The sequence below is a fragment of the Quercus lobata genome, chromosome 5, assembly GCF_001633185.2.
Source record: "Quercus lobata isolate SW786 chromosome 5, ValleyOak3.0 Primary Assembly, whole genome shotgun sequence".
Classification (NCBI taxonomy): Eukaryota; Viridiplantae; Streptophyta; class Magnoliopsida; order Fagales; family Fagaceae; genus Quercus; species Quercus lobata.
In genome coordinates, this window is record NC_044908.1 from 26,460,935 (window position 1) to 26,487,347 (window position 26,413).

A 26,413-nucleotide genomic window follows, 5' to 3' on the forward strand; every position below is an offset into this window, starting at 1 on the left:
ACTAGGGATATTACTGTCCCACAATGCAAAGGTATGCTCAAGACTTTGCAAAGAAGTGTCAAGAATGCCAATGGTGGGGAGACGAAATACACACCAGCCATTAGAGTCTTCATCCAACTATGGCTCCATATCTATTCCATAGCTGGGGGCTGGATTTTATAAGACCTATAAACCCCCTCTCTGAAGGATGTACATGGATATTGGTAGCCACTAAGCTATTTACCAAGTGGGTAAAAGCTATGGCTATAAAGAGGGCAACAGGTAGCTCAGTGGCTAATTTCTTGAGGGAGAATATAATATATCATTTTGGGGTACCCAACAGAATTATTTCTGAAAATGGCATGCCATTCTTGAACAAGGATGTGCATCGTTTAACAGACTGGTACTCCATTTCTCACATGACATCTACACCTTATTATCCCAAAGGAAATGGTCAAGCTGAGGCCTCTAACAAAAGATTATTGAAGATATTGGGAAAATGACTAAGGAGAATGGAAAGGGGTGGAAGGACGAGCTTCCTATAGCTCTGTGGGCTCATAGAATAGCCAAATCACAAGTTACATTTTCTCTAGTCTATGGCACAGAAGCTATTATCCCAATAGATTTAGTAAGGCCAGCGGTGAAACTGGCAGAGATTGCAGGGATACCCAGAGAAGACACTTTGGAAATTATGGAGAAAATGTGTGACAATGGTGCCTCTCATAACCGCCTTTACCAGGCTAATGTGAAGGCTAAGCATGAAGGCCAAGTTAAAGAAAGGAAGTTTCAAGTGGGAGAATTTTTTTTCGGAAAGCTGCCCCGCATGTATGAGGAGTTGCTAGAGCTGTTAAACAAAGGTTTTCTCCAAAATGGGAAGGACCATACATAGTAGAGAAAGCACATGCAACAAGACATTATTGGTTGAAGGATCAAGTAGGTATAAAGGCATATAGCCCCACTAGCGGAGCCCACCTTAAGAAATATCATGCTTAACCTTGTAAAAACTTTTTTTTTTTTTTTTTGTGTGGCCATCATGTCAAAATGATTTTATGTTTTGCAAAACTCATACTATTATAAACAAAGACTTATATGCAGTCATTTCATATGATGTTGTTCATAATATGCATGCAAAGTCTAAATAGTTTGGCAAAATAAGGCATGGTAAAGTTATAGTACAACCCCATGGCCTTTCAAGACCACAAAAAATTATTACAACTTGAAAAGAGAATGTTTGTGAGAAAACTAAAATTTTCAAGAGAGAAGTCTAGATTGCTTAGAGCTCTTAGCTCACCTTCAAAATTCTCAATCTCTTTCCTCAAAGAGTTACGTTCTATGGTGACACCTTCTAGTTAAGTTTGAAGGGCAGAACTTGCTTCTTGTTGGGATGTTAATTCCATTTGAAGTCTTTTGATTGATTCTTGGAGCTGAGTAATTGAAGTGACATGCACCTGTAACGTTGATTCTGCTTCCTTTGCTTTGTTGATACATGAGTTCTCCTTAACTCTTGTAAGGGTCCTTTTTGGACAGTACCCAAGCCCAAGTAGACACAAGAACCTTGGGTCCTCTTACTTGTTGTTTTAAAGGACTGGGCTTGGTTCACCGCAGCTAAATGGGCTGATTACAAACCAGATGGTGCACAAAGCAGAAATCCTACAATACATACATACTAGCAAACAAGAAATATATGCATTGAAAAGTAAGAAACAATAAAGGGGCAATGCAATAGAGACAGACACAAAGTAAACATTAAGGGTCCTTAAGATACTATGTCATTGATTTCTCAATTGTGTAATACATCATGCTCACTAGGACGTATTACAAGATCCAAATAAGTTCAAAAATCACAGACTTAGATGGCTCTTTAGGCCTCTATGACTTGCAAAATTTGAATCATTTTGAATCCAAGTGTGTTCTCTAGTGGCTGTTTTAGGGATACCGGGTGGTATTTCCCTCTATTTTCTTACTTTCTTTGAATTCTAACAGAGTTTTCTCATTGATTCTACTCTAATGCACTATTTTTGAATGCCCCTTCACTGTTGGCTGCTTCCCCCTTTTATAGTGTCATCCTAGGGTTCCGAGGTACCACTGATTTCCCCCATTTGCTCTCTTAGGTATCAGAACCAATGTTGTGCCAACAACCTTGGTGGCTGGTCCCTTCCTTATTTCTCATAATTTTCTCCTTTTGATGCTTCTTCCCCAAAAGTCTACAACTGACTTTCCATTTTGGGGTGTCTTTAAAGAGCTGACCTTTGGTCCTTCTTCCTTCAAGGCCTCTCACCCCTTTTCAGACTCAGTTTTTGGCTGCCCTTCCTCTTGTCATTTTTCTTAAGTGAGCCGATTCCTTCCTGCTAGGTTGAAAGTCTCCCCAGCTACTTCCCTTCGTGGTTCTTCATTCTAGGTTCCCCGAGGTACTAGCCCCTTGCTCATGAATTGTTGGTTTCCAAGCTTTTTGGTTCCTTTTTGCATCATTGGGTGGCTAATAAGGACGTATCTATTCTCATTCCTTGTGTTTCTTGGCACTCCTTTTGAGCTGTCTTAATCTCATCCTGACTTTGCTACACATCCCGAGGATCCTGAGCCTTTGGCTGTCCCTGGGTATCCTGGTCCAGTTCTTACCATTGGACCACCTAGTGGTTTTCTGACCTTGGCAGGCTAGGCTCTTTTCTTCTTCCCTTTGTTTCATGAATTCTAAGGCCTATCCTTTCATGGGTCTGGGTTCTTCCCTAAATCCCACAATGGAGTTGGGCCTACCATATTTTTTTCTTTATTGCGGGCTCAAGTCTTTTATTTTCTCATGGAGTTCAACTCTATATGCCATTTTGGGACTTGGTGCAACATGGTGACTTTTTTTTAGACCTCAACAACTCTTAGTTCACGAAGTGAGGACAAGGAAGCATGAACAGAGGGTCCTACCTTCTTTAAGTCCCTCAATGCAGTGACACGGCTCTTTAACCTGCTAACATTAACATTTAGGCTCTCAACCTCGCTCAGTGTGGAAAGGAAGTTGTCAAGGGGAAGAGCTTGACAATCCTCTTTACCCTTTGATTGCAGTTAGGATATGATAGACCCAATTTGTTTTAAGAGAAAGCCCCTAAAAGACAGGGTCCACTTGCAGGTATCCTTCATGGTTTTGGGATATATAGAGAGCAATAGAGAACAAGTTGCTCTTAGATTGGGAGAAGCCAATTAGAGCAATGGATCAGGTTTTGTCTGGGTGCTTTCACCCTCTTGTCCCTTGGAAGTAGCTTTTGTTAAGTTTTATTTTTCTTGAGGATTTTTGGTGTACACCCGATTTAAGTCCTCCATTTCAGTGTTAGACCCTATATTTTCATTGGAAGTCATTTCTTGTACAAAAACCTCTTGGGTTGAAGAAGTGATTTTAGATTTAGGTTGAGCTTGAGAAGCAGAGCCTGTAACCTGTCAAAGGTCAAAAATGGAGAAAATAAGAAAAGTTACTTGAGTTCAGGAATAAAAGAAGAGGTTACAAGAAATAGTCACTATAAAGAAAAGAGGGTACCTTGGGCTTCTTACTAGAAAGGGATTTTGCATTCTTATTTCTCTTGGTGCTTGAAGGTTTGGTGTTTGGAAGGGGCTTCAAAGTAAAATCTCCCTGAAAAATATGTGGAATGTCCACTTGTTAGGCACCACTTTCCCCAAAATTCCTAACATGTTCTCTGATGTTGGACCACCAAGACTTGAACTTAGGTGAAGGTAGTCCAATTCTGGTAGGGGAAGTGAAGGGGATATCAGGGCTTAATACTAAAATCTTGATGATATTTTCCTTTTAAAAGGCTAAAGAAGCTATCACAACAGGCAAAGCTGAGGTAGAAAGATGTCCTAATATGCCTTGGTCAAAACCAAGTTGACGGGCAAACCTATGGGGGTTGTAGGTTTGAGTTTCTTACTCATCTTGAAAACATGCCTGAAAATGAGAAGGAAAAGGACAAGCCACAAAAGAAAGTTCTTCTGCAGACTAGGGGGTATCTTTGAAATGAGAAACAGAGATGCTTTCTAGGGAAGTGAATAGTGGAGGAAGTCCACCCTCCAAAGCAGAGTATGATCTAGCTGTCCAATCAGTAGGATCATCTAACACTTTGCTAAGGAAACTGTTTGAAGATATTGCCACTTTGTTCCAACACCAAGAGCGTGGCAAACCTTGGGGTGATGGTAGACTGGTCTTATAAGAGTTTTACACTCTAGGAATAGGAGCATAATTCCTAAAGTGTTCCCATAACCATAGTTGTAAAAAAGCAACAGGTATGAAAGTTTTAACTTGAAATCTATCCCAGGAGCGTTGCAAGTCACGAGTAAAATGATCTAGTTGAAAATATAAAGTTCTTGAAAAATATGGGGCAAGGGGGAAAGATTATCCTCTAGCTTTAACAGCTAAAATGAAATGTCTACTTAGAATCTTTTTATGAGGATATCCCTCAAACAGAAGGCAAGAAAGTAAAAAGGCAATAAAGGCTTCAAGTTCATAAGATACTTCAAGTTCACCAACAAAAAAGTCAGTGCCTTCCTTTAAGGAGTCTCTACTAGCTTCCTCATCCACGCCATTAGCATATTCCCTCCAAAAATATCTGATCCATCCCCAGAAGTTGGCCCTGGAACCTTTGCCTCCACCAACACTTGCATCTTCGGGTATTTCCTCGCTGGGGGCTTTCCCTTCCCTTACCACTTTCAGAACTGGCTTCTTCAAAGTTTTCTTCACTGCATCCTTAAGGAACTTCATAGCTTTAGACTCATCAAGAGATAAAGAGATGTTGACTACCTCATCATCTCCGAACAGGGGAAGTCTCAATATCTCATAGACATCTTCTAGAGAAATAGAGATTTCTTGACATCCGGTGAAGAATGTATGAGTGACAGAGTTCCAGTAGTACTGAAGAGAAAGAAAACTTTCACTGTCCTTGCTAATCTCTAAATTAGAAAAATACAAGGATGTTCTCCACAAGCTTTACTCTCTGCAGGATATCCACAAAGGGAGGATGAGCTAACACTGTTCGACACCAGCTTCTCCAACCTCTGGAAACTAAATTGTGAGATTTGAAAACCACATCTATGGTGGGAGTAAAATCTACCTTGCAAGTGCCAAGCCTTGGAATGTGCTTCAATTCTAGATCCATAGTCAAAAGATCATCAGGTTCCCCTCATGCTATGCAGGGAGGGTCTTCAGAGCAAGGGGTTGAGTCCCAATTGAGACTTTTATCAAATAGGTAATCTTCAACACCCTTCTACACCAGCTTCTCCAACCTCTGGAAACTAAAGTGTGAGATTTGAAAACCACATCTATGGTGGGAGTAAAATCTCCCCTGCAAGTGCCAAGCCTTGGAATGTGCTTTAATTCTAGATCCGTAGTTAGAAGATCATCAAGTTCCCCATATGCTGCATAGGGAGGGTCTTCAGAGCAAGGGGTTGAGAACCAATTGAGACTTTTATCAAATAGGTAATCTTCAAAGAAGGGAGGGATGATCCACTATTTTTCTATGGAAGGATTTTCATCTCCTCCTAGAAGGGGTTTGTTACCTTTTGAGGCAGAAGATTCTGTAAATTTAGCAAAGCTGGATCGTAAACCACATTTCACACCCATGATTTGGTCTGTGAGAAGAATTCTGGGTTTCAAGTTGAAGAAGGAGAAGAAGAAGATAAGGAAAAAAAGGTGAAAAATAAGGAAGGAATTTTTTTTTTTTTTTTTTCATTTTATATTTTGAGAAGTTAGTAATTTCCCACCAAAAGAGAGTGGTTCAAAAAGGGAGACATCTTTTCAAAATTGACATGTGTCAGCATAGGGAAGAAACTGAATCTCTAATAAAGAATGGCAGTTGATGGTGTTAAAATAAAGAAAACTACCTTTATAGTCCAAGGGCAAAGGCGCAACCCTTCACTAACAGGTATGATCTAATTTATTGCATTTCACATTTTATTAACTGACATGTTTATCCTTACATGTTGTGCAAGAATTTGATATATGATAAAATAAACATATAATATAACATGAAAGAAAAACAGTAAACATATAATAAATAACTTTCTTTCCTTCATATATTTTTGTGTTTAAAATTTTTTCTACAAAACAGAAAAGAGGGATTTACATGATTTGGCCCTTATGGCCTATCACCTCTTTTCTAACTACAAAAAAAGAACACAAAAATTTATACACAAAATAAGAAAGATAAAGTTTTTTTTTTACAACACAAGACAAAAGATTGGCTTAAAAAAAAGAAAAAAGAAAAGAAAAGAAATAGTAGCAGGTTCAATGGCGAGCAACTTAAGGAGACTTTGGCGCATAGGCATCCGTGTCATCCCCAGAGTCCTTTTGGGGATAATTCAAAGCCAGATACTCCATTTCCTTTTCATCATTATCATCATCCTCTTCTTCCTCCTCTTCTTTGCCTTCATCATCCCTCAAGTCAGAGCTATCAGAAGAGCCCTTAGAAGAGCTATTAGAGGAATTTGCCTCCTTGGAGTCAGAAAGCCCTGAAGCGCTAGACACTGAGCTTGAACGACCAAGCCTTTGCCTTCTCCTACGGCGAGTGGGAGCATCCAAGAATGCAGCGGTCACTGCCTCCTCAGCTTCCTCTTCAACCCTCAACCGAAGTTCCTTGGAGTTCTCCACCTCATCACTCCAGTCAAAAGGAGCAACCTCCTTGGGAATGAAGACATGAGGAGGTAAAGGGTGAATGGGAAAAGGGAGAGGAGGGTGCACGGGGCTTGGTGGTGGGGAAGGAGTATGATCATTGGAAGCACTCTCAAAAGAGTTTGAGGAGTGCTGTGGGGAGTTGGAACCATCAGAAGAGGAGTTTGACATTTTTGTGGAGGTTAAAGTTTTTTTTTGAAGAAAAATTAGAAAGATACAAAAGGAACAAAGGTTAAAGAAGAAACATTCCCTATTTAAATCCCCAACTGCAGTTAAGTGAAGAGACATGGCATTTATGAGGAGTAATGACATTTATGAACGTCACAGGGCATGATTCCTGGAGTGTTAATGCTTGAACCAATGTGACTGTTAAAGGCCTTTGCTATTAAACGCCATTGACAATCAGGAGGCTAATCTACATAACACCACCAAGGCATGGGAGAATGTATAAGTGGCTGAATTTGGACTCTACACGTGGAGCAACTATGAGGGAAGAGAGAGTAGGTGTTGGCTAAGAGATTTTGTCTTGGTCAGTACTAAAGGTGTGACTGCCTTGGGAAGGAAGTGAAATTTACATCTGACACGGTACTCAAGCAATCACCAAAAAGGAACATAGTGATTTTTCAAAGTTGAAGGCTATGAGGACACCCCTTATTGGTTGAATCCACAATAAGTCACCTTGGAGAGACATGTACCAATCATAGTATTCTTGATGTCCTTCTTGATGACCAAGACTTGTCTCCCAAATAGTGGCAAAGTTACCTACCTATGGGTTCTTGTGCCATGTTGGCGTAGTTCTTATCCCTTAGTCAACAGATAATATCACAGCTGTGAAAAGATCCAAAAGAAAGAATATGATGACTTGACACCTATCCTTTGTACTTAACCATATTCCTTAGAGTATAAGAGGAACATGCAATTGTGCTATTAGGGCAAGAACCCAAGTAGATATTTTGAGATGAAAGTGGAGTGTTGGTAGGAAAGAAAGACAACTTCATTGTAAACTGATCTCTTTCTCATACATAATACAAGCTGAGTCGAGCAAGAATGTTACGTTCTTGCTCAAATTGTGGTTTTTTATCCCTTCTCTAGGATTTTTCATGTACATCCTATGTTGTTTTGATAATTAGCTTCTTCTTCTTTTCTAAATGTGTCTTTTTCATGTTCTACCATCACTTTCTTTATTTCTTGTTTGAGTGTCTTGTCAAAGCTTGCATCTTTTCGAGCTTTCTCATGTAGATGTACTGTTAGATAACTTATTTCACTCCCATAAATAAGCTCAAATCTAACTTGCATGTACACAATGGAGTCACCACTTATTTAATTACTGAAAAAAATGAGAAAATCATAATCGAATAATTCATCATTTTATTAATTAAAAATTTAATTTACATTGATTATAAGAAATTACATGGCTTTGGTCCTAGATACTTTATTTGATAAAGTACATGGCTTTATTTCCTAGTTACAATCTAGAAATTGAATATTACATGGATAAGCATTGATCTATCAACCCTTGATCAAAGTTCGGAGGCTATGTTATAAGATGGGAAGGTGTTAGGCACCCACCTTGCTTAGTGAGACCGGTCTTCTAGACTATAGTGGCCAACATTCATATCATATCATTTGATATATCATAAATCAATTTGCATGTTGAATTTAATGTGTGTGCATGTGATAAACCCTAATTCCATTTATTAATCATTGCATTTCGATTGAAAAATAAATTCTAGTAAATGTGTGTGGATGGTGATATCATAGATTCAAGGATTTGAGAGAATTATGAAACTAACATGTTTTTCATATTTTGGATGTGGATTTAAGATCAAAACTAGTTCATGCATGAACATGTGATGAACAACTAAGAACATGTGAAGAACACATATGAACGTTTAAGAACATTTAAACATATTCAAGGAGTTCAAATAATCACTAGCATGATTTAATCTTAAATTAACATTATAGAAACATGAAAAACAATTTAGGGAAATGGATTATACTTACAGACAAGATTCACACGATGAAGGAGGAGGCTTTTGGTGGAGGTTCTAAGGGTGGAGTAGAGAAGAAGAACTAGAAGAAGGAGAGTGAGTCTTACTCGTTAACATAAGTTTCAGGAACACCAAGATATGACAAAACTACTCTACTTCACTAGAACTCAAGAAGGGAGAAAAGAGGGTGTTTCTGTGTACTTTGGAATGGAGGAGGGGAAGGGGGGGTTTATATAGTAATGGTGGAGAAAATATGAATGAAATGGCATTTTTAATGAGGGTTGACAAAGGATCAAAGAGAATCATGAACCTAAACCTTATTTCAATATTTGGGGAAGGCTAGTACATTAAATGTGGAGGTTGGTGGGAGTGATGAGCAAGCAAAATTACTAAGAATTCGGTTTTTCCCGTAGCTCCTCGCAAAGACACATTCAAAAAATCGTATCTTACTCAATTTTGACCGAAATTAAGATACCTATTTCCAAGATGAAATTACTGTTTTACCTTCCATGTGAGGTTATATGTAAGTTGCAAAGTGGGGTGTCCACAACAATACACCCCATGTTGTTGAATTTGTTTTCACTTTTTTTTTTTTTCTCAAGATGCAACTTACGCTTATGTCTTCATCTAATAAATTCATCTTACTTATTGTTTTCATCCAAACTTTAAACAATCAGACCTTAAAACTATTTACTTTTTTTATATAATTTTTTATTACTATTTCTTTAATAATTTTGTTTTAATTATTTTTTAAAAAAATTTAGCTTATATATAAATCTTCATCAAGCCATACATCGTACGGAAATAATACTAGTTATACATAGAGTTAATAAATATATCCACTTTATAATTAAAATAATTTCTCTTTTATAGGGGATATTACATTTTATCACCTTAAACTATACTATAGATTATACGTTGCACCCTAAACTTTTTGAATGCATGTTTTGCACCCTAAACAATGACCCTTGTTACACTTTGCACGCCGATGTCAAGTTTGCTATTAACTTGAATGGAAATCCAAAGTTTAGGGTGTAAAGTGTAATCGAAAATATAGTTTAGGGCGGTAGAATCTATGTCATATTTATGTTATTGAAGTATGATTATCGTAAGTTTAACACTTCGTGAAAATAGTTATATCATACTAATAGAATTTTATTATAAAATTCTATGATATTTCCATAAGACAACTAAACATTAATATGATATAAAATAAATTAATATGATATTAAGCTCAACTGGTAAAGTTTCTAATGGTTGAATAAGAGATCTGGGGTTCAATCTCTGCCTACACAAAATAACCGATCGGTGTTTTGGTTTGATGATAAATAGCCATCATTAGGAGTGGACATCATGGGTTGAAACTCTCTAAAAAAAAAAGTAACAAACATTATGATTAAACAAACAATCAACTAATTACACCATATAATAACTAATTTCCAATTTACTCTATAGTCTAAATTCTTCATCCTCTTAATTTTGTATTACATCATTAATTTAACAAAAACCTCTTTCTTGTTATCGCAACATTACTTGATATTATTACTTTAAAATATTTTGAATATTTTATATAATTTTCGCACAAGAAGCTTACAGAATTATTCGTGCAACGCCCATTATTAGTTGTATCGAATAACATTTATTGGATTTCATAGGTTGAAATTCTCTTTCTCAATAAATAAATAAAAACCTACCGTTTAGTCATTTACAACCTGCAAGCACATTTGTAGCTTGTCTATCAAATGGCTTCACAAAACATGGATAAATAGCTCGCAATGGATTAATCGTTATATATCACTAGTAAAAAAAATAAAAGATGCTACTTTTCAGTCATGAAAATATAAATTTGGATAACTTTGGGGAGGTTTGTAGTATTTGGTGAAGGCTAGATGAAGCGACTTCCTTTTCTGCAGTAAAATATAAGTTTATATTAAAAAAGCATAACATGGTCAAGAACTTTTCAACTCAACTAGTACTTTCTGACGTTTCTAATTTAGAAGTGTTGAGTTAAAATTCTCCCTCCCCTACTGGCTATTGTAACTCTAGAATTTATCAACAGAAAAGAAGAAAGAAAAAAGAACGTTATTTTGGGGGCAATAGATCGAAGTTTCCTTATTCTATATTTCAACCCTCGGTCTTTGTCTAAGAAGGGCTAAATTACTCAATTCCTCAATCTTGTATCCTATGTCCCGCAATCTTGTGCTTTCACAAGCCATGTGTTAAAGATATATCAGGGTTTATTATGTATTGGTCCAACTGGCCCGATTGAGTGTGAAGTCCATCTAAGAGCAACTATTTTCACATTCCTTCAATTTAATGTGAAGTCCATCTAAGAGCAACAATTTTCACACCATGTTCAAATTTACGAGTCTAACTTAGCCCAAGTGAGGGATACCAATGAGAAGAAGCATTCTATCGACGAAGCCCAAGTGAAGGATACCCATGAGAAGGTAGTAGCTACTTATGCCTATCTCCAAGTCTTATATTCCATGGTATGTGAGTTGGAAAGAAACTAGAGGATTTCAAATGAGGACTAAGTCTATACATAGAAGAGCTGAAGAAGAATAAGGATGAGAGAGAGAGAGAGAGCTGGGGGATGGTGAAAGGGTGATCATATTAAAGTTTAGGATGTGAATGAGTTGACAAATGCTTATTCTTCGGTTGTGGATGAGTTATAGTTTAGGGTGGGAAATTGCAATATTCTCTTTATTTTATATAAATAATCAAGTGCTTTGAAAAAAAAAAAAAAAACTAAACTCGTGACTTGAAGTCAAGTGAAAATCGTGACTTCAAATCACTGGTTGTTCTTTGGATTGTGTAAAGTTGTTTAAAATAATTTGTGAATAATAAGTATTACAAATAAAAAAACAAGGTAATACAATAATCAAGTGCTTTAAGGTACATTTTGTTGGTGCAAGAGACAAAACATCTTGGACTAGCTGGATAGCATGAATCCTAAAACATACTAATATCAATAATCCAAGTGCTTTGAATAAAATAAATAATAAATAGTAATAACAATAATAAAGTGCTTCAAGATACATCTTGTTGATGTAAGAGACAAAACATCTTAAACTTGCTGGAAACATACTATACAAAATAATCAAAACAACTTTCTATCGCCTTTGGAAATTGAACACCTTGATGGAAACTGCAAAGATGAATGCAAAGAGGACAGCAGTCCCAGCAACTACAACTGCAACCACTCCTAGAAAATCATGCTTGTATCCAAAAGAGCTTTTAATATATTCTTTCACTGGGTCTCTATTGCCGTCAGTCATAAGCTTCTCTATATCTCCAAATTGTGATGCAATCAATCCATACAAAGTCCAAGCTATTGGACATGCCCAGTAGTACCATCTCCACCATACAGGAATCCTCTGTTGATTTCCAAGTAGATTAATGAAAGTAAAAGGAAAAATGAAAAAGAGTTAGTAATTGTTAGATATATTTGTACACGTGAAAACCTGCACATCAAAACTGGAAAATACTTACAGGTCGCGGCATTATGAATCCTGAAAATAGATTCCATATTATAAGAAATGTGGACGCTATTATCCCGGCAATATGGTGGTTTGGCGTCACAGCCACAGTCATCATGCCGTAGAAGGTAAAGTATAGCAATGTGAAGTACATGAAAAATAGATACCAAAAGAATTTGGCAACAGTCCATTCAAACCCAATCATTGCATAAACTATGACGCCATAAAACACAGCTTGTGCAAAAACATATGGGAGCTCAATTGCAGCCTGTGACAAAGACACGAAGTTCCATTAACATACATAGTTATTGTATACTAATACTGTAAATTTATATAGGTTAAGCTTGCAAGATGTGACCCTAGCTAGTTACCTGTGCAAATGCATATGGCAATGCAGAATACATTCCAGCAGCTCTTTCTCTGTAGAAGACAGTTCGTTCAACTGCCACTACAGGCTGCACTGACGTAGAATTTTGGACACCAAGGAAGAGAACAGCAGCATACATGGAACCCATTGCATTTGCTAAATCTTGTTGCCTCTCGCTGCAATTTGAAACTTGAAGGTATTAAAATGTAGTAGTAAACCAATGGATTGTTCAAAATTTCGCAAAGTTTTGTAGCAGTAACTTACGTCTTGGTACCAAGGTCCCAAAACATTGTCCCAAATGTCAACGCTATGAAAACTGTGAACAGAAATCTCACGGCAGTGTATGGTTGGTTGCGCCAATAGGACCAGTGTTGCTTCCACAAGCAAGCCATGCATTGAGTGAAAAATGGCTGTGCATATTGGGTTGGGAAATAGAGTTCTTTTTTATTGGGAGTAGGCTTGCTCAACTCTTGAATCAATGCCTTGTTCCTCCTAATGAATATACACCACAGAAGTTTTAGCCTTAAATTCAAAGAACATGACTACAAAAAAAGAACTTATTTATACATTGCCCAGATGGTAGAATTGTTTTTCAGTCTTATAAAGCATTTAAAATAACATTGAACATACCTGTACAGCTCTGAGTTTTTGTACACATTAGTAAAATCAACACCCAAATTTATTTCCTCTGCTGAAGATGAGACTTCCAACATCCAAGTTGCTGGATTGTAACCATCTTTAATTTTTTTGACTCCTTCAATACTCTAGAAGTGAGGGAAAGGTATATGCATTAGGAAATATACAACATAGATAAAGATTTATGGCTTTTGGATGTTTGCAGTTATGATCTTCAAAGAATCCTACCTCAAAATACTTTATAAGATGGCATGAGTGGTGTCCCAATGGCCCAACGTATATCTCTTGTCCTCCACGTTTCATTAGGAAAAGCTGCAAATACATGTTACATATTTGTCATACTCAAATCTAGAAGAAAACCAAGTTAACCAACACATTTGCACCTAGCCTGTTGATAGTTAATGGTCCTTACCTCATCAAAAGCTTCAAATATGTCAATGCTTGGCTGATGGATGGTGCACACAACTGTTCTTCCAGTGTCCACTGTGTTCCTAACTGTTCTCATAACAATTGCAGCAGCTCTTGCATCTAGACCTGAAGTTGGCTCATCCATGAATATTATGGAGGGGTTTGCCACAAGCTCAACTGCGATAGTGAGCCTCTTGCGCTGCTCAGTAGAGAGACCATTCACACCAGGTAACCCAACTTGTGCATTCCTCAATGGGTTTAGCTCCACAAGCTCCATGACTTGCTCAATGAACATCTGCAACCGTTTTTTAGAACCATGAATCAGGATTTCTGGTAGTGATATAATAGTCAAGATCTTTAATGCAAACCCAAACATCTTCTTTATGGAATCATGCTTAACAATTAACAATAGAATCTGATTTATTGAGCTTAATCGATTGCACTAAAGAAAGTAGGAAGAAATGCAAACAGAAAAACCATGAAGCTAAGTGACCTTTTAGATACCGACCTTTCTGGTTTCTGAATCAACTTCAGAGGATAAGCGGAGCCATGCTGAGTAAAGCAAGGACTCATACACAGTAACATGAGGAGAATGAATGTCATTTTGCTCACAGTACCCAGAAATTCGAGCAAATGTTTCTTGGTTCTTTGGGAATCCTGATATTGTGATGTTCCCTTCAATATATCCACCGGTTTTCCTACCAGCCAGCACATCCATCAGAGTTGTTTTACCAGCACCACTAACACCCATCAGAGCTGTGAGAACACCTGGCTTAAAAGCACCACTCACACCCTTCAGAAGCACCAATTTATCCTCAATAACACCCTGGCTCATCATTTCCTGTAAGTCCAATCAAAATATTCAAGTCTCAAGTTTCTGCTTTTGGGACAATATTAATTTGAAAGCCACTACAAGAAATTTTTTCAATTTAAGATATTTATGACTTGAGTTACCTGTGGCATGTCAACAGAGTATATAATATCATCAAATGTGATAGAATGTTGATCAAATGGAAGAACCATTCCTCTTTTCCCATTAGTGTTGGCGTTAATTTCAGCTCCTGACCTTGCAGATGATCTACTTCTACTCCTACTCCCTGCACGTCCATTAACTTTAGTTGGAAACTAAAAGGCAATAAAACTTTGATGTTCACAAGATACAATACACAATATTTGCAACATATTACCTATTTGGGAATGGTGACTTGAGCTGTTTCCTCTGAGTGTTAACTGTATGCCTTCTCCTGTCCTCTGCCCTTGTTCATTGCTTTCTGGTTCATCTGATTTTACAGTCTGTGCCTTTCCAAGTGCTGCACAACAAATGGTACATCATTAACAAAAATGCTTCTAAATTTATACAAAATATAGCGGAAGAGGTAGAGATACCCACGGTTAAGATAAGTAAGAGCCAGAGTGAAAATGATATTGAAAACTAGTAAGAATCCAACTAGTGCTCCTATGCCAATCCAATACCACTTTGCTTGAGTGGGGAACCCACTAGACTTCAAAACTGAAATTCCCAGTTCTTCCGTTGTGCTACCCTATATTATTTCAATTTAATCAAGCATTAGCTTGTTATTAACAGGAAGACAGCATAAATTTTCAGATACATAGTCAAGAAGTTACATTTCTCCAGTTTCCGCCCAGGAACTCATTCACCACTATTGCATTTTGCCCGTACATCAAAGGGGATATCCAGTAGCCCCATATCCACCATTTCTTTATATCATCTGTAGAAGTAAGTAAACAGAAGAAAAGGCAGTTCTTAAAGGTATAGTGTAACAAACTGAAAAAAAGTTTAAATAAATTTCTCAGTTTAGTATATTGTTACCTTTGGTAAGTATAAAGCCACCTAAGGCAAAAAGTAAGAGCAGTGCAAAGGACCCAAAAGTGTTGGCAATAATCATGTTTCTACCCATTGCTGCAATAGCTCGGAATAATGCAGAAGCCATTTGGTTTACAAGTAAGAGCAGAAGGTATTGTTTAAAGAACCTGCAATATGTACATTTGAACATATTGATTAGAATATAACACACAAGCTAAACCAATATCTAAATGAGCCACAATATTATTATAATTACCTTCCAGGACTTGGATCAAATCCCATGACATAATAGGTCATAAATACCCAAACTCCAACTTCTAAAAATGTTACTGGAATCTTGAGGATCCATGTTGGAAGAGCATATACCCAAGAAGAATAGAAGAGGAGATCCCTTTGCTTGTAAAAGACAGGAAGCTTTACAATCGTCATTGAAATCTCTGCCATTCCATTAAACATAATCGTAATCACAGTGAAGAACAAAGCACGCGTATAAATTGATCCATCGTTTACTGAATCACGAGGCATCTTTGTCCGTAGGAAAATTGTCATTGCAATCAGTCCCATTATGAAAAGCTAAAAGCACAAAAACAAAAACAAACAGACAAACAAAAGATCAAAATCGAAATCCTACTAAATGCAAATAAATCAAGAGTCAAAAATTAAGTTTTAAACCCACTTGTGTAATTTTGAAGATATAAACAAATGAATTCCTTTTCATCAGCAAGTATTCTCTTGAGAAATTAGCTTTTAACAGCTCCTTCTTATTAACACCATACTTGTTGGTTGTCAAAGCAGCCGGGTGACTTTTACTCTTTTCATATGGAACTGAAAGTTCATCTCCTATACTCCTGCCAACATTGCATGAATGGAATGCCTCAGCAAATTCCTGAGCTGTGACATAACTGTAAGGCTCATCTTTGCGTGCCCAGTACTGCTCCTGATCTTTCCTTGATGTCACCTGTCATAATCACAGATAATACAGATAAGAACTCCACATGTAAGGCTCATCCTTAAGTTTTCTATTAGTATGAATGAGATAAAAAAGAATATATTTACACTAACCTCTTGCAAGAAATCAGCCACGCCTTTTCTGTCTGGACATTTAAAACCCATGGATTCAAAAAAGTCAAGAACTAGCTCACGGGGACCCTGGTACACAATGTAGCCATCAGAGAGGAGAATAATGTCATCAAAAAGATTATATGTCTCTGGTGCAGGCTGCAGTAGAGAGATGACTGCTGTTCCATCAAGAATGTGAACATATTGCTTGAGTGAATTCACAATTTGAAAAGTTGTCGAACTGTCCAATCCAGTTGATATTTCATCCATAAACAATGCCTTTGCTGGTCCAACCAACATCTCCCCTGTAATTTGATTCAATATAGATTAGCATACATCCAATTTCATATCAACTAAACTGAATTCTATTTGCTATTGATTCAATATACCTGTTGTAACACGCTTCCTTTGTCCACCAGAAATACCCCTTATCATTTCATCTCCAACCATGGTATCAGCACACACATCTAAACCCAAAACCTGTATATTTGAAGCAAATTAAAGAAACTAAAGTATATTATGTTTACTGTGTCTTAATAGTCATAAGCCTATGCCAAAACGGGCAATGTTACCTTTAATGTATAATCTGTCACCACTGTTGCCTCTTGGCCTTCAGTTGTGGCAGCCTGATATATCAGAAGTCAATAAACAAAAAAAAGCCACAATCACTCACTTGAATAAGTTATGTTATGAATAAAATTAAAGATGCTACTCAATCAAAAACTGAACATAAATAATCAAATATAATATGAATTATTGGTCAATAGCTTCTGTAATCTTGGGTTTCCTCAGAAGGGAAAAACTAATACTATAAATTTCTCAAACAGCTAAAGATATAAATTATTGGTCAATAGCTTCTGCCTCACCTTCATGTAGATATCAATATCTGGATCTGGCTTGATATTTGCCTCTTTTTCTCTTCTGGACAACTCTGCTAGCATATCTGCAGATTTCCAAAACAACAGTCATTCTTCCTAATATTACACTAATGACAGTTCATCTAGAAATTTATATTGAAGGAAATCTATAAAATAAGTGATCCCATAAATAAATCAACTGACCATATCGTGATCCGACCCCTTGGCACCTTGCAGAGAAGCCCAGGGTCTCTCTTACAGTCATTTCTCCAATATGGAGATCATATTGACTGATATAGGCAGCAGTTCTCTGGGGTACAAACTCATTCATGCCATGGCCGTTGTAAGTCACCCTCCCAGACAACTGAAGAAGAATTTCATTTTTTTTTTTAATCAGAGATGATACTAAAGATTTAAATATAGTAAAGAATTACAAACTCAAGGAAGAGTTGAAGCTGAAATCAAATTATTTTCACCTTTAGATTGGGGTCAAGCTTTCCGGCCAAAGCCAACAAGAGTGTTGTCTTCCCAGAACTTGGAGGACCCAATAGCAATGTCATTCTGCAAAATACATATGCAGAAAATGAAAATGGATTCCCAGAAACTAATTGTAAACAATCAGAGTCCAATGCATATTATAGCTGAGGTTGATTTCTCACCTTCTAGGCTTGATGATTCCACTAACATCTTTTAGGATAGACAAGTGTTTCTTTTTACTTGGAAGAATATGGAGAGAATTTAAAAAACCCTGCGCACAGTGAAAAGTAAATTCATTAACAACTTAACAGAAACACTTCGAAAGCAAAATTGTGCAACCGACTAGTACGTATTTTGCTGATGGTTACCTCTACAATATTGACACTGAAGTTAAAGAATGTAGGCAAAGCACTGCCACCCACATGTACTTCTGCCTCAACATTTACGTGCTCAAATCGTACTTCAATTGTTGGAAGATCAATTCCAACTCTAATTAAATTCCAAGAAACCAGAGAAATTAAAATCCATTACAGTACAAACCAAACTATACATGAAAATTTTGAAGCATAAATTGGCAGAACTCTTACCTATCTATCCGGTTCCTGACCTTCATCAAGAACTTCTCATTGTCCTCTTCAGCTACTTTCACTAACCTCTCAAGCAATTGCTTCCTTTCTTCAAATCCAAGACTTTCTACATTGATTTCATTAGCCTCACCTTTTGAGGTAGTTAATATACCTTTTCTTAGACGATCAAACGTAGGAAGCTTTTCAAGGGCAGCCCATTTGAGAGCTTCTTCATCGTCTTCCATTCGTGAAGACCTGTTGAAAACTTCCACAGAGTTGTTCCTCCATAGGGAAGAACTATTCACTCTTAAACTACTACTAGCCTTGAAAATTTCACCCCCTTCCATTACAACCAACAACTAAAACCCACCAAGTCCCCCAGAAATATATATATTTCTTCAGAATTCAATTCAATGTGTGTAAATGTTCAAACTTTATGGCTAAAACCAAAGACTGGAACTTTATGGCAATAACTGCAAAAGCCCACCAAAACCCAGAAAGAGTTTTTATTTTCTCTGTATGTTGGTTTGGAACAAAAAACAGATGATCAAACTCTTTATGCTTTTTTTTCTCTGTTTGTTGGTTTGGAACTTGTCCCAACAATGAACATGAAGCAATTTTATTGGTGACAAATATATAGAGGACATGAAAGCGTGTAGCTTCTTAGGATATTTCTAAAAACTGGCGCGGAAACTCATGCGTTGAAAGGTAAATATTCAATTAAAGTGTCGCCTTATTCCACGGACTTTTTTTTTTTTTGGGTCCATGGACTTGAAAAATACGATGCCACTAATTTTGAATACGTTTTTCGTAAACTCCAAATTAATATATACATTCTTGTCTACCAAACCACTGTTTTGTTAGCAATTTCATTACTAGAATTACACTAATTAACATACAAATCTTGGATAAAAAGTTATTGGTTTTTTTCCCCTTACAAAACCTTCACAAACTGCAGCAGTAGATTTATTTTAACTTTTAATACAATAAAATAATATATTTACTACAATAAAGTAATATATCTACTACAATAAAATAATACCACAAACGGCACAATCCACAACTGCTGCCAACCAAGATTAGTGTGAATGCAACATAAAATAGAATTTTTTATTTTTATTTTTATTTTTTACCTTTGAGCTACAGTGCACATCTATCTTTAGATGTGCATTGTAGCTGGAAAGCTAAAATTTTTAGCTTTAACTCCACTGCTGCATCCCTCTATTTTGTGTTTTGGTGTAGCTAAAATAGCTATATAACTATTTAGCTATACTGCTGCAAATGCTTAGAAATTCAATTTCAATGTCACCTTGGTCCTTTGGACTTGAAAAAGAGACGCCACTTCTTTTTACAACGTTTTTCATGACTCAAAATACATTCATTCTTGTGTACCAAGCCAATCTTTTGTTAGCAATTTAATTATTATTACACTAATTAACATACAAATTAGTGTGTGTGTATATATATATATATATATCTAAAAACCGAAGCGTAACATTTATTGTTGTTATACTTCTGTTGAGCCACATCAGCGTCCACATCATTGTCCTATTTCTTTTTCGTTTTTCTATAATTTTTTTTAACATTTACTCATTTTTTTAAATATTTATACTTTCTCCCTCTTTTACCTTTTCATCTTCCCACTACCTTTTACTTTAATATCATTATTCATCTTTCTCTTCATCTTCTCTTATTTTGTCTCTTCTTATTCACACAATTTTACTATAAATTCATCATTCTCTCTTCCATTTTTTGCATAGTTTTCCTTCACCAAAAAAAAAAAAAAAAAAAAAGGTTATCTCACTCTCTCTCTCTCTCTCTCTCTTAATTTTTTGGTTGATTTTTTTAATTTTTCTTACATCTTTACTTTAGGTTGATAAATTTTTGTATTATTTAGAACTCTACTTTTGGTTGATGCGATTGATTTTGTATTTTAAGTTTTTTATTTTTATTTTTATTTATTTTTTTATTGTTTATCTACTCTGATCGATTATTTTTTAAAAATTGCAAATTACCCTTTAAATCCAGGTTGAACAGTATTCAAGATTGTAAGTGTTTTTGTCTTTGTCTCTCTCCAGTAGGACTACCACTCTTTTACCAAAATAGATGAGGATTACAATATATGATGTTGTCTTAAACATTATTGCAAGTACTCTTTTATCAAATTTAATTATTTTCCTTTCTCCTTGTAAGTTGTACTGTTAAAATATGAACATTGATAGTTTTAGTGACATGTAATGCATATTGTGATATTGATAAGAGTGTTTTTTATGAGCCTCCAAGAAATGGCCCTATGCTATGGGAATAGGCAAATGCCCAACAAATATAAAGGCTTATGCAAAACGTTAGTGTCGCTTTATTTATGTTAGCAATGCACTTTCTTAATTTAACATTTGAATTTTCAATCTTTACAGTTTAAATGTTAAAGTCATATGGTGATTTGCTCATCACGTGTTTGACGTTTTGTTTATAGACAAATACCAAAACTCTTGATATTAGTTAAAAGTTTCTTTTCCCTCTTACAACAACTACCAGATAGGAATTTTTTTATTTTTTTTAATACTACAAGTGCAAATGGAGGGATTCAAAAACAAGTGTTTTGAAAGAAGTAAACGACATCACCAAGATTTCTTTTTTTCTTTTCTTTTTTCCTTACTACAAGTTGGTGAGAGAAATTTAAACCTCAAGTTCTCGGTCTTGAGAGAATTAAATAATACTACTTACTCTATTATTTTCTTCCCTTACAACAAGTGGGTGTGGGTGTATTTGGACAAATTTCTCCACATGGGGATAACTGAATAAGGAGAATTGAGCAATTTTAATGAGCTACAAAGTTATTGGTATTGTAAATTTATTTACTTCAATATTCTCTTTGACATATACCTTGGGATAACTTATTTTCATTGAGTTATTTTACTTTAAAATATATAGTACAAGTTCTCATAAAAAACATGAAACTTTAGAAAATGATGTATAAGCTTATTTTCAAAATAAATTAGATTTTAAATTTATTCAAAACATGAATCTAAAAAAATGTTACACATTTGGAAAGAAATTGTAAGGTTGAATTTATTCAACCATCTTATTGGCTTTATTCCGTGCCAAATTTGCTTGTAATTCAGCATTTAGTAACCCTGTATTTAGGTGGGTTTGATGTAAGGGTAGTGAGTGAGATAGAGTGAAGTTTGCTCAAGAGTGTGCAAGAAAATAGAGTGTCGCGGCTGGGACTCGCGGGTGACTCGCGGCTGCAAGCCGCCAGAAGCTGCACACGTGCCAAGCATGCTGGAAGATGAACAGTCATGCTAGCTGGAGCACTACAGGACAAAACACGACAACTGGCCATACGGTTATCTTGCGACTGGATCTCGCGACTTAGTCAAGCCGCGAGGTCAAGCTGCAAGCCACCCCTGTTTTGTAAAAACCTGACGTTTCACATTCCTCTCCACTCCAGTATAAATACCCCTATTACCCATGATTGAAAGAGAGCTTCCAGAGAGAATTTTGAGAGAGAAACCCTAAAGAAAAACTAGATTGATTCACACACAATCTATACCTTAGAGACTCTTCAAATTCCTCAACTCTCTTCCTCTCCATTGTTAAATCCTTGAGAGGCATTATACCAAACCAGGTTCTCACCATCATCATCATTGTGAGACTGCTGTTTGAATTTCTGGGAAGCAGTTAGGAAGGAGCCAATCTACATTGGTTGATGCTACGGTCTAGTAGCGGAATCCGGAAAGTTAGAAAAGAAAAAGGTTCGGCGCAACCTCGTTGGAGCAAGAAGCTTGGAGGGCTTAGGTGCACTGGGTAGATTAGGCTTGGAGGGTCTATTGCTGTCCTTGTATCCCAACTATATTTTCTAGTGGATTGATTACCGCTTGGAGGGCGGCGGAGAGGTTTTTCGCCGAGGGTTTCGGTTTCCTCTTCGATAACACATCGCGTGTTGTCTTTGTGTTTGCATCTTCCTTCCTCTCTATCTTTGCCTTTTTATTTATCTACTGTGGATTTTAATCTGTTATGGCTTAGATAGTATTTAATCAATTTCGTATGATAGCATATGTTAAGTTTCCGCACACTAGTTGTTTGACATATTGCTTGAATTGATTAAGTTGTAATTTGGGGGTCTAAACGTTCAAAGGTGTTTTTGTACACGTTTTTGAACTTTCAGAAATAAAGTGAGGTGTGTATATATATATAGATAGAGGTAAAGTTGGGGGTGTTGGAAATGGAGCAATTTCTTTTCTTTATTTTTTTAAAGAGTTTTTTCCAAAATTCTTAGGATAACTCAACCATAGAATTTATAAAATTCTATTCATTTATTGTGAAATGAGTTGGTTGGATTTTGTCACCTCATTATATTTAAATAAATATTGATCAATAACACTATTGTTTTATATACTTAATTATTGATGATGTGTCAAAATGCGAATCAGTCCAAGTTCAGATTAATACTAAGTATAATATATTTTTTTTCCACAAATCACAAGTTGATAAGATGACAAGTTGCCATTTTTTTTCTATAGTTAAATTGTTAAAACAAGTGGAATCTAATTTCTTCTCATAAAAGATACTAGGGAATGTCATTGAACTAGCAAACTTTAGACGACATATAGTCATTGGTTACATGTGTATTCATCATTTTGTTTTTGGTAATAAATAAATGGTTAACGATGGGGCAACTAGTATGGCTTCCCTACTAGACGTAACAATAGTAGCTCATAACAACTCGTAGAATAACTGAATAAGACCTCATTTTAATGAAGAATAAGAAGCATCAACAAGTTGCTAATAGGAGAGGGGTGACTCAAATTGAAGACGCTTCACGTACAAGTGGATTCTTGTTGGTCCAAGGCCCTAGCCACTAGGCCACCAATCTGCAATTGCATTAGTATATTTATTCCTCATTAAACCCTACTCTTGTTATTCGCTTATATAAAGTTTAGATATGTTTAATAAGAGAAAAGGAAATTTATTTTGGAAATGAGGTGAGTTGTTGAATAAAGTGAGAATATTAATGTATTCTAAATAATGTTATGGATGGGTAGGGGCCACTCAAACTATGGTTCATCCAAAGACATCACTAGTGGATTCTAAAGTGCTATATTAAGTCTATTCAAGATCACGAAAACTTCGAATTTTTTTTTTAACAATTATGATAAAAAGAATTTCAATTAATTTAATCCATTCCATGATGATTGTTCTTTATAATCATAATTCTATAAACTTAAAATTTGATGGATATAGTTTAAATAGAAAAAATATTTAATATTTCGAGATCAATTCTTCCACCTCTTTCATGAATGGAATTCACCCTTCATGTAAGAGGGTATATTGTTCCAAGAGAACTGGATAATTACTTATTTATATAAACAAATTTATTTACTCCAAAACTTGAATAAAATCGTAATTGTTTTTTTGAAAACTATGAGATTCTAAAAAAAATAAAAATGTATATTCTTATTTACTTGCTTATATGACTTTTGCATTTCGTTAGTTTATTTTTGTTATTAACTTATTTATTTAATGTTATTTTTTGTCTCAACTTTAAACCAATAAGCTTAGCAGAGGATGCCAAATTTATTGTTTAATTTTCTTTTGTTATTCCAACTTTCTAAAACACGAGGAATGGGGATTGACCAATTTATGAAGGGTAGAAATACAAGTTTATTATTTTATTATTTAAAATTTTCTAGTACTTTTTTTTTTTGCTAACTTTGTTATTCCTACTTTCTAGAACATATAAAGATGGATGAGGCTGCCCCATATATTGGGGTAGACAATTCCTCAACTTGTAGTTGGTCGATGGCTAACAGGGAGGTGACCGTTTCCTGGTTGTCTCTCTCTCTCTCTCTCTCTCTCTCTCTCTCTCTCTCTATATATATATATATATGTATATACACACACATGACTGTTGGGACTTTTGTTCTCTTAATAATATCTATTTTTGAGAACAAAATTATTGACGTTGACGTAAATAGTGAAAGTCTATTTGAGTTACTTTTCAACTCAAAACGTTGCTCTGCTCTGGAAAAATAATGGGAGTTTCCATATTCCAGCATTGCGTCTCTGCTGCATAGCTCAGCAGTTTTTTTTTTTTTTTTCGTTGTTTTGTTTATGGAAGAAGAAGGTAATGAATTCTAAGCAGTGATACTGATATCATCACATAAGAAATAGAAAGTACCCAGTTGATTAATTTACCAATTTTGACTGAAGGCTTAGGCTAAGGAAACGTAGTATTTAAAAATAATAAAGATGAGACCCTTATTTTTTTTTTTTAAATCATAGTATCAATTATAATTTAATTAATGGGCCATAAAGTAATATTTATTTATTAAAAGATTAAATGGTTTCCGTATGTTTTTTACGATTCTCAGTTGGGCTGCTTCTAGATAAAAAAAAAAAAAGAATATTTGAATTTTATGGTCAAGGTTCAGCATCCTTGTCAAGTAAACACGTGGGGGGAAAAAACCAAAGAGAATGTTGGATTTTTTCTTTTTCCTGAATATGAAAGTTGAGATTTGTAATTTGGAAAATGAATAAATGATAGATAATAATTTTTCTCCGTATCCAATGCCGTCCAGTCCAAAATTAATATCTACCAAATTAAAAGAAAGTCGTTGGTATATTCACAAAATTGAGGTGGCTCACCGTTTCGTAGTAATGGGCGTGGGGCACAAATAGCAAAAGCCAACAAGTCGCGATTCACGATAGTAAAAGCTCTTTTATTTCAATTATCAATGGATAAGTCAAAAGAGGCGAGCTGACCTAATTGCCTCTACTAGGGGCGTAAGGCGCGCATATTTTTGGGTAATATCTAAACCCGAAAATTTTGGGAAATATTCAGCCGGCGTTTGGATAGCGTTTTGGCGTCTGCGATTTCAGCCTCTCTTTTTCTTTTTCTTTTTTTTTTTTTTTTTAATTCAGAAGTGTTCAATCACATACTGTTAGTGGGTCCTGTGTACTGTACAAGGGACCCACTTTCTCTTTGACAGCCAATGACTTCAAAGGAATGTATCACACTATAAAGTTTCATGCACTGTTTATAAGACCAACAAATTTAATATTTTTTTATTAAAAATGAGCTCCATGGTACTATTCACATATTTAAAAATAATTTTGCTACAGTATTTTCAGTTTCCAACAAATAAACAGTATCCAAACACACCCTCAAATCCAATACGATTATCTTGTACATATGAAGAACAGGGTATTACTTGAAATATTTGAATAGGGTAGGATTGGATATTCATTACTCAATGGAGCCATCCCTACTTGTGGCAAACTCATGTGTCATAATTAAACAGTTCCTACAATTTATGATTTTTTTTTTTTTTTTGAGAAAATTGCAATTTACAACTTGAAAAATGTTGCAGTAATAAATTATTTTACAATATTTTTTTACAAATTATTGACATGATGAATGGTTATTAATAAATAAATAAAAATGATGTTAGTGGCAGAGGCAAAGCCAGCATGAGGCGAGGGGGAGGGTGGGGAGGGGGGAATTGCCCCCAACTTTGTAAAAAATTCCCCAAACTACTAGGTTTGGTGATATATTAAAGTACTTGACACTTTGATCCACTCTTTTGATATGAAAAAGAGAAAAAGCTGACCCACTCCACCCTTAAAGAAACATACTGGAAAGTAAGAAAAAAAGTTTTTCTAAAAAGCTAAAGTAAAAAAAAAAAAAGTGATAAAAAATATAAAAAAGTGTTATATTTATAATATTTTTATAACAAATTATATGTGTAAGATGTAATTAGTTTTAATTTGAACCTATCACTGAAATTATTATTTTTTATTTTTTACCAAAAATAATCTGTAACAACTTGTCATCTAAGATTTGTAAAGAAAATGTTGTAGACATAGCATATCCTTTATTTATTTTTTTTTTTTACCAATTAATTATTCATGCCATTTGTCTTTCTTGTTCATATCTCACAAATGACTTGTCCTATAAATGAACAGTGAAATGCCATTTAAATTATATTATCTTTTAGATAAATTAGATATTCTTTCCCCTTGGCCTAAAATATTTTGCTTAATTACCCTTTGAATCATTGTATGGGTAATGGGTCACCTAAACCATTTCCTTCTCTCTTCTGTCGGCAATAAAGCTGATATAATGC

The 26,413-nt window shown here is 35.4% G+C and overlaps 2 protein-coding genes across 2 annotated transcripts; one reads left to right on the forward strand and one right to left on the reverse strand.

The window, feature by feature from the left end:
- Positions 1–478: 478 nt before the first annotated feature.
- LOC115990261 lies at positions 479–868 on the forward strand. Its single transcript, XM_031114108.1, has one exon. The coding sequence runs from the start codon at positions 479–481 to the stop codon at positions 866–868; it is 390 nt and encodes a 129-aa protein (XP_030969968.1).
- A 10,824-nt stretch (positions 869–11,692) lies between these two features.
- Positions 11,693–18,905, reverse strand: LOC115989096 (pleiotropic drug resistance protein 1-like). The gene is made up of 24 exons (XM_031112758.1): positions 18,306–18,905; positions 18,087–18,207; positions 17,901–17,989; positions 17,718–17,802; positions 17,446–17,605; positions 17,251–17,327; positions 16,957–17,010; positions 16,774–16,864; positions 16,388–16,689; positions 16,002–16,283; positions 15,582–15,898; positions 15,332–15,492; positions 15,127–15,230; positions 14,891–15,041; positions 14,688–14,810; positions 14,455–14,597; positions 14,009–14,341; positions 13,505–13,795; positions 13,321–13,404; positions 13,087–13,220; positions 12,721–12,948; positions 12,461–12,632; positions 12,103–12,357; positions 11,693–11,987 (listed from the first exon to the last, which is right to left on the reverse strand). Exons 1-24 carry the CDS (start codon positions 18,629–18,631, stop codon positions 11,724–11,726), a joined length of 4,347 nt encoding a protein of 1,448 aa, XP_030968618.1. The 5' UTR covers positions 18,632–18,905; the 3' UTR covers positions 11,693–11,723.
- Positions 18,906–26,413: the final 7,508 nt, after the last annotated feature.